The sequence below is a fragment of the Tetrao urogallus genome (genome assembly GCF_951394365.1).
Source record: "Tetrao urogallus genome assembly, chromosome: 1".
Classification (NCBI taxonomy): domain Eukaryota; kingdom Metazoa; phylum Chordata; class Aves; order Galliformes; family Phasianidae; genus Tetrao; species Tetrao urogallus.
In genome coordinates this window covers 161,473,664-161,489,495 of record NC_136813.1, presented here as the reverse complement: position 1 = coordinate 161,489,495, position 15,832 = coordinate 161,473,664, and the positions used below count along the sequence as shown (strand labels likewise).

Here is a 15,832-nt window from a genome sequence, read left to right as displayed (position 1 = left end):
TTTATAGTAGGTATTTTGTTCTAAAATATATCTGATGCAGATTTTTGAATTTTTTTTTTTTAAGCTCTATTTCATATTTATTAGATCTGGCTTGGAATTTTTATCATTAAAACTCATATCAGGATTTCCTTTTCATTTTGTTGAGCTGACCCAGTATGTTTCACTTTGAAAGGTTTGAACAAAGCAGTCAGTCTTCTTTCCATTACTGCACTCCCAACAAAACTGCAGACAGAGACCACATATTTTCTAATGATTCAGAGCTCTTGATGACTACTGAGTTTGAAAGGACACACGGATTTCCCTCTGATCTTTATGCCTGATAATGTTTTTATTCAAATGTATATCAAATAAAGTTGGAAGCAGAATATAAGGAATGAAGTAGAAAATGAAGAATAATTCATCCCCAGACACCCACAATATGATGTCCATAGCTGACATGAGCTACTACATTGAGTCACCTCAATTTTCAAAGACACCACTGCTAAAACAGACACAGTGGACAGCTGAACTATGGTTCCCACATTGCCCTGGGATTGACCAGCAGAGCTCACTGGTTTTATTTTTTAAAGCAGTTCAATAAATTAAACCAAACATTACCATTTTAGGAATGTCTACCATGACATTTTCAGGAATACTGTGGGGGAAAAAAGCAGTGTTTGTATTCAGCCTAACCTAAAAAGAGCAGTGCACCCACTTGAATTTCCCATGATAATGCTAGAACAGTTGCATTAGATCAATTTCCTTTGCAGAAAGATCTTTCAAACCAGTGGGAGAGAATTCCAACTCTACTGAATAAGTACAAAATTAATAAAACCTTTGAAATTCTCACTCACTGAACAAAATTATTTTGTTCTACATGTAAACAAGATAGATCTTCAAAGTGCACATGCATTCAAGGAACTCTGTTTTATATCACAATTTTATTCACTTGTTATGAATTACCACAACATTAATCTACTGCAGATAATCTACTCGGTATATTTGAAAATCCATTTATTTTCACTTATTGATATGCATGTGTTACACTTGTATATAATACAGTATTTTCAGTGTTGGTTTAAGAACAAAGGAACAAATAAAACGATATTGAGAAGCATGATGCAGACTTTTGACCAAAGACAGTTCAGATTTTACAAAACACCACATTAATACCTTGCACTGTCCCAGTCTTTTTAAGATGCTACCTTCCATCCTGCATTAGCACATCATCCATTAGCACAAATCCATTCATTACTAATCCATCCTAAAATACCGAGATACCTAATTGCTGCTACAAACAGTTTATCCTAATTAAATTTCAATCAGAAAAGAATATTTTTCCCTGCCAACATTTTTTATTATTTCTCAGCAGAATGATAGAAGATATTTCTCAATTTTATTCCCAACAATCATTTATTTTGTTTAAGATCTCCTGTGCAGTAACACAACAGAGGTAATGAAATGGTTTTGGAGCAGCCGGGGATAGCGTGACAGGCAGATCCCTCCAAGGTATGCAACCATCATGGAACTTTATATATAACTACCTTGCCATGTCAATAGCTCATAATGAAAAAATCATTTCCATCTTTTTTCAGAGAGCTTGGTAACCACACAGGACTTCTAAATAAGCTTCATCCTATATATTTTTTGCCTACCATTAAGTGTGTGTGCTTATCATTTAATGCACCAAAGCATACAGTCAGAACTCTCTCACTCTCAGTTAGCATGCTTATGTAGTGTCATTAAAAGGAATTGCCAAATTTTTGTTGTATCAATATTACAGATGGCACAATATACACTAAATGAAGTATAAAATTATACATTCTGTGATAACTTAGAAAAAAGTTCATAGATGCTTAAGGCCTTTAAATATGGAGGTTTCTTCATGTAACAGCACATCACAAGGTTCAAAAAATTGCTACTGAAATAGAAAATTAAAAAAAGAAAATGTGATTTTGGCACAGATTAGGTTTGAATTTGAGGACAGTAAGCAAGCAAAATACTCATGAACCCTATATCTAGGAGGGCACTAGGACATTTTTCCTTTATAGCAATCAGTCTGAGCAGACATCTACATAAGCATCCAACAGTACTTAGTTTCAAGCAAGAGATTTTATTTTTCACTGAAAAGAGAAAAAATTCTGAATGATTACCACCCAATTTCATAATTGAAAAACTCATTTACATCCCTGCCTACTTTTATAAAAATGGATCAAACACTTTCCTTGACTGCTTACCATGAATTTCAGTGATTTAAAGGTTAGGAAAGTAAAGTGCAGGAACACTTGCCTCCTTCAAAGTAAATTGAAATATATATCTTAAAGGTATAAAATGCTTTATAATGGAAGTGGTAATTGAGTTTTGACCACTACTTTTTTTAACTGCCAAATAGCTGCAGTAGTTGGTTAGCCTTAGGGAAACATGTCAACCCGACTATACATTCTAATATGACTGATGTATTCAGATAACTATTACTTGTCAACAATAATTATTAACAATGGGTATATATTTCCATTCCTATAACAAAAGCAACTTCAAGATGTTGAAATATGTACCCTTTAGAGCTCCAAGATTAGATTACAAATAAAAATGTCTAAAATTGTGCCATGCCAGAGGACAATTTCTGCAATGGAAATTTAATTAAAGCATTGTGCAGTCCCACCAGCAATCAGAATGCGGACCAGGGATCATTTTAGAGGGGAGGAACCAATACATTTTGGAGAGTGACTTCATCAGGATGAAATGCCACCAGTCTGGAAAGAAGAATCCGAATGATTGCTGATTTTCTGCACCTTTCAAAAACCATCTCTTGAGATTACAGCTGCAAATTCCTCTGCAAGTGCAATTTTACAAGTGTACACAGTTCACTCAGTTGAAATCTTTGTGACACAGAAGTTCAAAATAACTCTTCAGTAGTTTTGATCTCAAGGCTGTTGTTGATTACAAACCAGGTTCTCATTGAAACAATTGATTCTGAAGGCTACACCCCAGCAGTACAAAATTTCACTTCAAGGATTGCCTGGAGAAATGAAATTCCTATGTGTTGTATTTAACGTTATCAGCCTTGAGACCGACTCGATTTGTCTTTAGCTATCGGGTTACCTGCAAAGAAAAAAGAAAATCAGAAAATCAAAACTGTACATAGAGAATCTACTTCTGAAGTCCTGGAAACTGAAGCTGAAATTTAAGTCCTCTGTCCAGAAAAGCTGTTTCAATTGTTTATAAAGAAATGAACAATTCCCATTGGTAGTGGATGGGGACACTCCCCAAGTTACACTGGGTTATTAAGTGCTTTGTTGGAATTTGATCTCAAAAGGAGACACTCAAATGTGACCATTCTTAAAAATATAATTTAAAAAAAACTGAAGGTCACAAAGAACACTGGGTTTAAGGAAACTTTCCATGTTTTGTTCATCCTTTTCAGTGTTAGAATTTCTGAACAGTAAAAACAATCCCTTTAAAATGCTAACCATCAGGTTCTGGAGACGTATTCATCTATTCTTTGCATGCCACTTGAAAATGCAATGTTCTGTTAAGTGCTAAATATATTCTAGCAAGCAAAAACCACTTAGTGGTGAAAAAGGACAAAAGGCATGCATACATAAACAAAAGCTATATCTTTCCTGTTATTTGCAAGGTATAAAATAATTCAAGAAGTTCACTTGGAGTGATATCACCCAACATAACGGGAAACGAGTGAAAGAGAAGGATCATCTAGAAAGAGCAGCAGGCAAAGCATTTCACATTAATTGGACTTTCCTCGTGTCTAACTCAGTTTTCACATATTAAAAAAAAAAAAGTCCATCATAGAAACGTAATTTTGAGGAATATTTCTGCTGTGTCAGTGGATACAATTAATGATCATGTAACATTTTAATATCCAATTGTGTCAGGGGACAACATCCCAACTCGTGATGAACAACCTAATTGGATTGGTCACAATAACACCTTATGACAGACATCAAGGGGCATATGCTCTTCATTTTGATCTCAGAGAAAAGGGTCATGCTCTGTAATGATGAAACATTCTTTTGCCTTCAGCAAAACTGTTTGCACACAGCTCTCATCAGCTCTGCAGAGCACAAACAGAGCAGAATATTAAGAAGACTGTTCTAGGAGTTCATTACTTCAGTTTGCCTTCACTAAGTTGTTTCTAGGAACAGCAATTAGGAAGGCAATAATAAAATTGTGCTCTGTGGGTCTTATAACACCAAAGATTTATTTATTACACTTTTATTTTTAGTTCTTGATGTTGTAAACTTCTTCATGTGACCCTTTCTGTAATGGAAGATTGCATGAAACAATAACAGAGAATTAATTTAAAAGTCAGGCAACATATTTCTATACCCTGCAACAAAGCTCAAAATGCTGACACTTCAACTAATTGGTTTTGTTTGTTTATTTGTTTGTGTTTGTTATTGTAACAAGCTGGAATTCTACTCATGGACCCAAATGCCACTGCGATGCATACTGTAAGATATACATCTTCTGATCCTATCTGCAGGTGGAATTATATTAGCTTCACTTGATACATAAACATATAAAAAACTGTGGTAAATCATCTGATGCAAAACACACTGAAAATAAATAAAAAGAAATGAGACTCCTAAAGGAGTCAAGTAGATACAGGGCCAAAGTATCTTACATTTCTGTATCACAGAGTATACCAGAACCAAAGAAGAACCAGAGGAAGGTTTCATCAGAGACACAACTGAAAAGGCACAGTCACATGAACTGTGACTGTGATTCCTTTTCTGCCCACATCCACAGAGAGTAAGTCTTTGTTACTGAAAAGAGAGGACATAAGCTCTCCTTTTAGAGATGAAGTTGACCATGAGCCAGCAATATGCCCTTGTGGCAAAGAATGCTAATGGTATCCTGGTATGCATTAAGCAAAGTCAATAGAATCATAGGATCATTTGAGTTGGAAGGGATCCTAAAAGGTCATCCTGTCCTACTCTTCTGCAATGAATGACCTACAGCTAGAACACCTTGCTCAGAGCTCCATCCAGCCTGATCTCGAGTGTCTCCAGGGATGAAGAATCCACCACCTATCTGGGCAACCTGCCTCACTAACCTTATCATAAATACTTCTTCCTTATATCCAGCCTAATCTTCCTTTTAGTTTGAAGCCATTTCCCCTTGTCCTATCACAAGGGATCTTGATTACAAGTCTTTCCTTTCATTTCTATACCTTCCCTTAAGGTATCGAAATGTCTATTTCCCATATCTAGCTGTACAACTGTGTGGTGAGAATATCCCTGTACAATCAACATGCACTGTTACATACAGTGAGTAAAGAAAAATGACTGATGGCCATTCAAATCCTTGCTTTATATCGGTGTCCAGCAATACACAAATGTCATGTTGCTTATACAGTCTACGTAGGTTTCATAATCCAAGTTTTTACAGCTACATCACTGCAGTTTTTACCTCCTCTCCTTTGCCAGAATTTTTATTATTCTACCTGTTGTATGTTTTTTTTTTCCCCTTAATGTACAGATCACACACTGCTACTCCAAGTAACACACATAGTTGTTCATATTTTCCTCTATGTAGGAAGGTAATACTTGTTATGAGCAAGCACACACCAGCTATTAACATTAATGGAAATTAAATATCCATACACATTAGGGAGAGAACAGACCTCTCAGATGTTAAAGGCAATTTCATAAAGAAGCAGGGAAATTTCAGCTAATATGTAGTGATGTTATTTCCAGAAATGCCTAATCTGGGACAAAATAAAAGCTGTAGGATTTGAGTAGCTGTGAAACAAGATATTGTGCCAATGGTCTTTTTAACAAAACAGTAACTGAGAACACCGTGTGTCTGATCTCTAAAATCCTAAGAGAACAGTAACACACTGAATGGGTGCAAGTCAAGACTAATCAATTTTTCAGTGAATAATTAATATGCATGAAAATTAACTTTGCTGCTGCTTAACAACACAAATGAAAAAAGTACATAGAACCTTAAGCGTCATAGGTATTGATTTGAATTAATTTGTTCATTCTTGGGACATAATTATTCCCTTTATGCTAATATATTTTTCACACGGTTATTATGTCATAAATACAATACATTAGTCTCTCTTCACTTTCTTGTACTAAATGTGCAATTAAAGTATAATTACTCTGCCATTGCAGACTTTTTAATTTAAATTAGTGAGTGGCTGCTGTAAGTTGGCTGTAATCGTATGTGAACTCATTTTATTTTAAAACAATAATATAAAATTAAATATATCTGAAGTTTTCCACATTTCTTCTGCTAATGTTCCTACAAGATTCAGTCCTCGGGTAAAACATTTTTGCCAGTGTGATCCAGAGTGAGCCAGAACTGAGGAGATCTCAAGGGCAGCACATTAGAAAAGCGTTCAGTTCAAGAGATTTTCTGGTCAGCTTCTGGTCAGTGCTACCACAAACATGAAAACTGTTCTCACTTGTGAAATTCCCACAGCTGATGAATACAGCAGATAACATGTTCTATTCTGTCAGAATAGGTTTCTGATTAAAAAAAAAAAAAGTCTGTCACTTTTACGCAAGATGTTATCCTGCCTTAGAAGAGGAAGGAGAAAATTAAAGACTATAGGATGAAAAGCATGGCTGAGTGAATGTTCTCTATGTAAGAAAGCAGTTTTAACAACTGTCATAAACCTAAGCACCAAAGTTACAGAGTGTCAATAAGGCACAGCACAATTCTTCTATTTTTTCAGAGAAATAAATATATTGAATAAATCCTAACTACATAACAGTTTATACACACAAATGAGGTATAAATGCAATCATTAACTAATTAGTAATGTTTTCAGAAAATAGATAATATAAGATAAATTGAAGTCAGTGTGTGGTGGAACATTTCATAAGGCAAATTTTTACATTACTAATTTTTTGACTGTCAGATCTATCTTTTTTGTTCCATGTTTATCATATCTCATACATAAAATCCATATTCAAAACAAAATAATGAGTTAGTAAATTTAGCACTTGAAACTTAGGAATTTCCATTCTGTGGGCGCCCTTGCAAGAAGGACACTCAGTTCTGGTTTTTACCCAAAGAATTCATATAAATATGAGAGTCAGGAAGAATTTAATACTTAATGTTTTATTGTCACCAAGTTTTGTTTCCTCTTCAATCATAATTTGTCCATCAACTATATTGCATAGGATTATGTGTATGGCCACAGAATGAATGTTGTCTGAGCATACTGAAAAATCATCAAGCTATCTTTACTTTTTTCAGATATGTAAGGCAGAGAAAGGGAATTACATATTTTTATTAGTCAATAGTTCACCCTGTGCTAAGTGGAATTGCATTAGACAAGAAAAGCCTTCTTGGCACCCCTACATTCTTCTGCATAATTTTAAAATCCTGTAGAAAAATGGTGTGGGGGTTTCTTAAAAAATAAAAAGACTCTCAGAAACATATTTAATAGAGAACAGGAGACAAGCTAAGCACACGGAGTGTCACAAGAATCCCTTAAATTCTTGAACAAAGAGACACATTACAAAAATCCCTAGCTATGAATTGTCCTCAGAAACATGTCTTGGAGACAAGACAGAGATCTTGTACCAATAGAGTCCTTATTTGCATGCAGTACAATTTTGCATCCTTACTTTTACATTCTTTCTCATACTGAACATAAACAAAGCACACATACGCACACACACACACACAAAATTAATAAAGCAGTCAATGAAGTAGTCTTTTAGTAAACCTTACCTAAAATAGGATAGGTTTTAAGAAAGTTATTTCAGTTATATTTTTTCATGAAAAAAAAAAAAAAAAAAATCAACCTATTTTGGTAGTGAAAGCTTAATATGGACATTACAATGAAAAACTGAATTGCCCATATAACCAGAATCAAATATCTGTCTTTTTTTTTTTTTTCTCTTCTCTTATGTGCCCTGCATAACAAGGTCCAAGCTGGAAATAAATATTTTGAACAGATGGAAGTTCATTATTTCCTGGAACTCCAAAATTCATACAGCATGTTTGTAATGCACTGTTATTCATACATGGCTTGTTAAAGCAAGTGACATTTTGCATTGCCACTTGTGCATTTTTGTTGATGAAATATTCCATACTTGCAACATACTACCTTGTATCTGTGATACTTCAAATTACTTATCAAATCTTAATAGAGGACAAGCTGACAATTTCCTCAGAACATGAGAATCCTGTATTTTATTTTCTACATTAAGGAACAAAGGACAGACAAAGAGAGTGGTTAAGGATACGTTTGCAATAGGGTATCCATATTTGTGTGCAGTTAATAGTAGATAGGTGTAGATTTATGTGTCCATAATAGATAACCAATTTATGAGGGAGAAATCATTTCAAAAGTTTGAGAAAGGTTGAAGTGATTCATTTGTACTTCAGAAGTATGCTTAATAGAGTAACTGCAAAAGAGAACTAAGAGTTGGGAAACAGGCTGCTGTTTCGTGACAGTAGACTGTTACTTGACTTGAGCTAATAACACAAGACAATATTAGAGTTATTTCTGGGCAGCTGTGAAAACAGCTATTTAATTATAACTATACCAATTAATTTACCTTCAGTGAGGATTAAGTGTTGACGGATTTTTTCAAGTCCTCAATTATTTCATTCCTGGCAATAAAATTTCAGCCATACCTGTCTCTTGATATCAAAACTCAAGAGTATTAATTTCTTCTCTTCACTATACTTTAGAGAATGCGATATAAAATGTGTTTTTAAACATGTTCACAAGCATGCAGCAAAGCAATTTAGAATTCTAGATCCTCAGGTATGTCCTTCGGCAAACAACTCTAGCTCATTTCATTAATTAAACAGAACATTTCCCAATACATTTAAATGGCTCCAAAGTTTCCGATGTCTTTCATTAGTACTAGATTTGAAAGCTCTTAATACTTTTGTGCTTTTATTGCACTCTGACTAAACAGAATCGTATTTGTGAACATTCCGGTACTTTAGACTGTTCATTAGAATGAAAATAACATTGAAAACTCGTTTCACACCGTGCTGTTTAAGTATACTTTTGTATTTCATGTTTTCTCACTATTCTTAATGATTTTGGCAGGAAATTTTAGCTGTTAAATATGCAGATCTAGAGAAGCATTGTTAAACACTGTAAGGAAAATTAAAAGGGCTTTCACATGTAAATTGAACTTTCCATTTGCCCCATATATACTAATCATATGCCAAGTGAACTTAAAGCTAGAACTAGAAAAATAGAAAAATATTTTAGAGCATGGCATACATTTCTGAAAACAGGAGAGTTTTAAGATTAAACAGACAAATTCTATTATATTTAAGGAATATGGCACAAATACCCCTTTCCCAACTTGCTCTGAATTGTAAGTAGTTGAGTATGATACCAAGCTTTTAACAATGAAACATCTATCTGCATATACCAAGATGTATGTCTTTTTAAACAGTGCTTTCATGCTTTCCTACAATGATAACACAAATGTATTAACTGGATCTCTCTTTGAAAGGGGAGTGAGAGAAGAAAGATGTTTAAAGGCTTTTAGAAGCACCTGATTGATGCACTGAAGCTGCTTAGCAACACAGTGCAGAGTCTCTTGAACCACCCTCCTGGAGTCTTGCACAAATAAGCCAGGACTCCTGTGTATCTGCAGCAAACTAAATAACTACAGTGAAGAATAAGGTACAACAGTTCCTGTTAATACTATGTAAACCTGTATTTGTACACACCTGCTGCTCTGTGAGTAATAAACCAGGGCTGGAACACATTTTCTGGAGTGGTTTGACTCTTTATTCCTCAACGAACGTTCTGGCCCTTCCTTAGAATCCGACCATGACTAGGATTCATCACAACTAGTGCTCCAACGTGGAGCCAGATTATTTAGTATGTGTGGAAAAATCATAAATTGTCATCAGGCACAGCAGAAACCTCCTTTCTCTACTTCTCCATTCGGACTTGAAGAGTTTTACACGTTTGCCTAAGAAACAAACACATGTCAAGTACTACACTGTTACGGAATTACAGAAAACAAAACTGGGATAGATGGAATTTTCTTTAACTTACAGGTAAAAGTGCAGAACAACAGGAGGAAACATATTTCAGAACCAAAGTAAATTCTCTTAGCAAAGAAGCATGGTCTCAAAAATAACCTGAACAATAACAGCAATTTCAAAGGAAAAGGTTCAAATATACTCAAATTCAGACTTCATGATTTGTCTAGAAAACCAAACAGAAGTGGATAAGTAGCATTTGCTCTCATTTCTGCACGTATGTCAGTATTCTATTATTAAACAGTAATTGAAAGAATTGAATAGAATAGAATTGAACTTTGATACAAATAAGAGCCATGTGACCAGAATACATTTCCTTCTAAATGAAAGGCTTGAGTGTTTTCTTAACGTTAAAAAATACATTAAATACATTAAAAAAAACACAAAACAAAGGAAAAAGAACTCAACTGCATCAAGTTTGACAAAAATGTGCATTCAGAGGAGAACTCTACTTACAGTCTCTTCTATGGCTAGTAGGCTACAGGAAACACCATAAAATAACATCAGAACACGCTGTTTAATTCAGGCACCTACTTCCTTATCTTTTGAGATTTTTGAGATAAGTTTTTGGATTTGCTGATAAATTCTGACTGCTTCTGAAAAGGGTTTCACAGCACCTCAAAAGACCAACTAATTTTCTTTAAATAATGCTTACAAAAGATAATTATCTTCCTTTTTTTCTTTTTCCATCAGACCTTTTAACATAAATGTCCTACTGCAGATTATTAGAAACGTCTATTACAAGATAAGACTCATAAGTTGGATGGTCCCTTGATTTAATAAAATAACTACACATTTAAAATATTATCAGAGAAATAAATGTGGCTCTGGATTCACATTCACTTGAATTTGATATTTTACAAAATAAATGTAATTGATATAATGCACTGGGACAATTATCATAGTATATAACTGATGAAGACATTTGAGTTATGTCAAAGATAAATATAATTCATTACTTTTTCAAATGTATTTTGTTGTTAATCTCTTCCAAAAGACAATGTCACTACAATGTCCATAACTAAACTTTCTCAGTGATTCTGTAATTCAGCAGAGAAATCAAGTTTATGTTAGACTGTTAAAACTTCACAACATTTTTCATTTACAGACAAAAGTTTTGTATTGAGAGAAGACTTAAACATAAACCTTATTTTACTTTCTGTAACAGATAATAACTGTAGTAATTCAGACAAGGATATATCCTCTTGTGGTTTTTGGAGGTGATCACAACTCCACAGTGGGACTGCAGCATGACGACATAAAAGACTGCAAGACAATTAATTAAAAAAATGTAATTTTCTTCTGTTTTACACCATCTAATAGTCACAAAAGGAAGACAAAAATAACCTCAGTCCTTTTTACAAGAAGGCAATCTGAAGGATTATAGAGTCATACTACCCTGCTAACTCTGAGAAAGTAAAGGGAAAAGCAGAGTCCTTTTGTCTTTCACTCAATCTTACAGCACTAATCTAAATAACCTACTATTATTCTTGATTGGAAAGTGAAACCTCTACCAACGAGCTACGAGTCTAATATGCTAACAAAACAAAAAGGAAGTCATTATTTTAAACTAGGTTGAGTTTTTAAATTGCCTAGTAGCTAAAATGGATTTTCACCTTCTAATATATTTTTCCAGAAACTGTCTAAGATTGAACTTCAAATTATCCCTAGTAACGTGTTATCCCCAGGTGTGTTATTTTTCTAGGGATTTTGAATGAAGAATAACAAGCCATTTGGGTGAAATCAAAATAGAAACATAAATTATTTCCTTACCTGTAATTTTATCTCCTCTATGAGGGTACCTGCTGCTTTGTTAGTGCAGTACTGATGTGTTTTCTACCTTTGTCCCAAGCTCCAGATTCCTTTGGTGATTTTCCCCCACTTGCTTACCAGCTTCCACTGCTGGCATTTTGAGGTAGTGCACTCACATTTGGCTCCACGAATACTGCCACAGCTGAGGGAATATAAGACAACTAAAAAACAAGTTAGAATACAGGAGAGCAATATCCAGGCAGGAAAAAAAAAATGTTTAAAAACAACGAATCAGTCAGCAACTTGAAACACTTTGATCATTTTCCTCTTTCTTTCCATCAATTTAGAGTCTCCAAATAAAGAAAAGACTTTCCCGTGTGCAGAGAAAATTAAGGCAAAGTAGTGAGTGCTGACAGAGGAGTGGGCATCCGTTTAGAGAATATAAAATTATTTTAAGGGAATCTAATTTTAACGTTCTCCAGTCTGAGTACCCATCACACTATCACTCTAATACAAATAAGAAACAGAAGAAAGGTGGCAGATTTAGAAGATTACAGAAAAATCCCTTTCACCCTTTGTCAGTTCTTAATAGAAGCAAGAAAAGGGAAGAATGAAGAGCTTTTCACTGAAAAGCTGTCATAGATGAACAATTAGGATGATTTCTCACTGCCTAGGGAAAAATACATAAAGCCTGGTTCACTAGGAAGTAGTCAGGGTCACAGTTGCTCATTCCTGACTAGCTGTTGGTCTTGGTTATTAGAGAAAAAGAATGAAAAAGAGAAATCAGTACTTCCAATTTAAATTTAAAAAAAAAAATATACAGAACAGAGAGCAAATTCACCATCTGTGCTTGAAGTAGCATGTAGATGACTAAGTTTCCCTGTGATCTTCTTGAACATCTGACATGTATGATCACAACTTCCTGTGACATTCTTGGAAGCATACACGTTGATATTAATTCCAGAAAAATTCTTTGATGGTCCTCATCAGCATTTTCTCCAAACTTGAAATACCTCCTTGCTTGAGTATTATGGATATTTCCAGGTAAAAGATACAACTTCCTATAACTTCTGTGTTCTGGGGATTACCTTAATGCTGTTTTTTTGGACTTCATAGTGCACAGAAAATTTGAAGTAATGAAGAAAAGGCCAAAAGGTTCTGAAGGTTGTAGCCTTCATATTTCAGGAACATAGGTAACAATTATGTGATTTAATGTCAAGAAAGAGAAAAAGGACTATCGCATGGAAATCTCTTGAATGACTCTCAAAAAGAAATTGGCTTTGCCAGCAATCAGCTTCAAAACTGACAAGCTGCATTCTAGGAGAAAGTTTATTCTTCCTTTTTTGTAGATAATGTTGAACACTAACTATTGGCAACTGGAATTAGAATTATGCCTTGAAGACAATAAATTTGCTACGCTGTTCTTTTCCAAGATCACTCCAAAAAGACTGCAAGGAGGTACAACAGAGGGATCTCAAGATTCTAGAATAGCTACTGTACATTTGACTAGATTGGTAACAGCACAAGAAAAGTTAACTTCTTTGGTCTTCTTTTGGCAGGGTTATGTCCCTAAGCCACAAAGCTCAAATTCAAGATGAAAGAAAAAGCTGCTGTTCTGTCTAGCATTGCTGAGATATTTTCTGGTATTCTCAAACTTGAACACACATAATTTTTGGACATTTTAAAATACATTAAAATTCTTGAATCTTCCATTCCATTCACAGGCTAAATAGAAACAATCCATTGTTCACTTGATATGGTACCCATCTTTATAAACTGGAGACACTCTAGTGTTCACTTCTGGTTTTAGAGACCTTACCAAGATAATGCTACAGGTCACATTAGGCAAAGAAGTCATGGTGAAATTGATATTTTGCAGCTTTACTCAAAATCTTCACTTCAGAGCTCTATGGTATTTCTCACTGCAGATATAGAAGGCAATGAATGCAAGTCCTTAGGACTGAAGGATCTGAGAACGAATCGTCTGTACGTGCTAATAAAGGAGCAGAAGAAAGCTCAAAATGTACTTTTAGAACATTCAAAAACCTTTGCAGACTTTTCTCAGTAACAGTAGTATTTTGCCCAAGATGAACCAAGTCTTCCTCAGGGTGTAAAAGGAGTAAATTATAAGCTATGAAAATATAAATAATTTTGAAAATCTTACAGAAATGAATGTAATGTTGGTCCTCTTATTTTATTTTTTTTTTCTAATTCAGTCCTAGAGATCAGTCTCTCTTTTAATCTTGCCTGAAATACATATTTTTTTTCTTCCGTCTAAATACTCTTTGGATAGGAATGGACTGTTTTCATTATTCTAATTAGGATTCCAACTGATTTGAGAGTTTTTCACTGGTCACACCAGTGACTGTATGAATGCTTTGTATGACTGACTTTGTCTAATTGTTTTTTATTTTCTATTCATTTTTTTCTCCGCCACTAGAAGGCAAAAAAGCCGAGCTAAAACAGAGCAGAACATCTGAGGTTTTCTATACAGACCTAATGAATAAGAAAATACCTCAAGAAAACTATGAAATTTGGGAGAACTGAAAGTAATACCTTTTAGAAAACTGGGGTACATTTTCCCACACCCTTACATCATTTCTGTGGCTGAACAGTTTGTGAAGCTTATGCAAAACAGAGGCAGGAGTTCTGCATGCAGCACTGGGTAATGAGAGCTTTCAGAATACTCCAGTCCTTCTGAATGAAATTCAGTCTTTCTGACTTTCAGAAATGATCCAAAGCACTCATAGACCACAAAAGAGGGTGTGACAAGCAAGAAACACTAGTTTTTGAGCATACCAACATTACTCAGGGGATGCTGGCATTTGAATGTCATCTCCCTATATTCGTAAGGTACTGCAAACTGACAAAGGTTTCCCATTGCTAAAGCTAAATAAGACTGCTAGATATTCAAAGATTCTATCTTACATAGCTCTGAAAAGGCACAGATGCTGTAAATGAGAGAAAAAACATCTTTGGTTTCAATGTTATGCCTTTTCCACTTTGTAGAGCAGTGGAGAAAACCAGCAATTTACATATGGCCTTCAGAAGTCATTCTTATTTTCCATTATAGAGGCAGAAAATTATTCTTCAGACATGAGTTTAGTATCTCAAATATGCCAGCAAGAGAAAAACTGAGGAGAAAAAATAATAATTAAAAAAATCACAAGCGGAAGTGGAATCTTTTGGGACAAAGGCAGAAAACCTCTCAGCAGGACTGATGGAGTGAAGGATTCCCAGGTGGAAGAAAGCAATACTTGCAAAAAATAACCAATTAGTTAATTAATGACATGCAGTTGAATGCATTTATGCTTTTCTTTAACAATGACAGAAATATTTGTCTTTGATTTTAGAGTAATTCCATCAATTTTAAAGTTTTGTAAAGGCTAAAATAAAGCTGTGCAATGGATGCTACCTGCAGTTTTGCCAAAAAAGAAAACTATCCCCTCATAAAAATGTATAAACCGTAATATATATTACTAACACTTTATGAGTGTGGAAAAGGGTTTGCAGAAGATTTCATTTCTCATGATTTGTGCAGAGAACCTGCTCATAAAAATAATTGGAATAACACCTCAGAACAGCTACAGACAAGACCTAAGGCAGTCCCAAGTAGTACCAAGCACAGAAAAAAAGAATCAAGGCAAATTTTCAAACCTTCTAGGCAATTAAATTCTGATAATTAAAAAAAAAAATAATAGAAATACCACTCAGATTTTCATATATTTTCTTAAAGTAACACATTAACAAGCTCTTCCTGTTCAGAAGAGCTATATGTATGAATATTGCTCTTATCCATTCTCTTTTGGCGTTCTGTTTTGTGACAGAAAATTTCTTGGGTTAAATATTTGGACTATCTTGACCTGCCCAAGTTTTACTGTCATTCGATGGCTTTGCTTATAACATTTCAGACTTCAGATACAAAACACTTTCATTACATAATTTCATACATAACATTTTTAACATCCCTATTTTTATGTGTCTATTTCATTGCTTTCTGCAATGCACTGGATTCATTTTTTCCATCATATTTCAATAGAGGTTGGGTGGATCACTTGTTCCACCTTGTAATCTGGTCAAGAAG

The 15,832-nt window shown here is 34.4% G+C and overlaps 1 protein-coding gene across 1 annotated transcript in view; it reads right to left on the bottom strand.

The window, feature by feature from the left end:
• Positions 1–3,069: 3,069 nt before the first annotated feature.
• The window catches only part of TAFA2 (TAFA chemokine like family member 2), a gene marked incomplete at its 3' end in the record, with an annotated part of 76,578 nt that continues 63,815 nt past the window's right edge, over positions 3,070–15,832 (bottom strand). The window contains exon 5 of the mRNA XM_079533264.1: positions 3,070–3,081. Within this exon, the coding sequence (XP_079389390.1) occupies positions 3,070–3,081 (12 nt within the window). The remainder of the gene's footprint in view (positions 3,082–15,832) is intronic.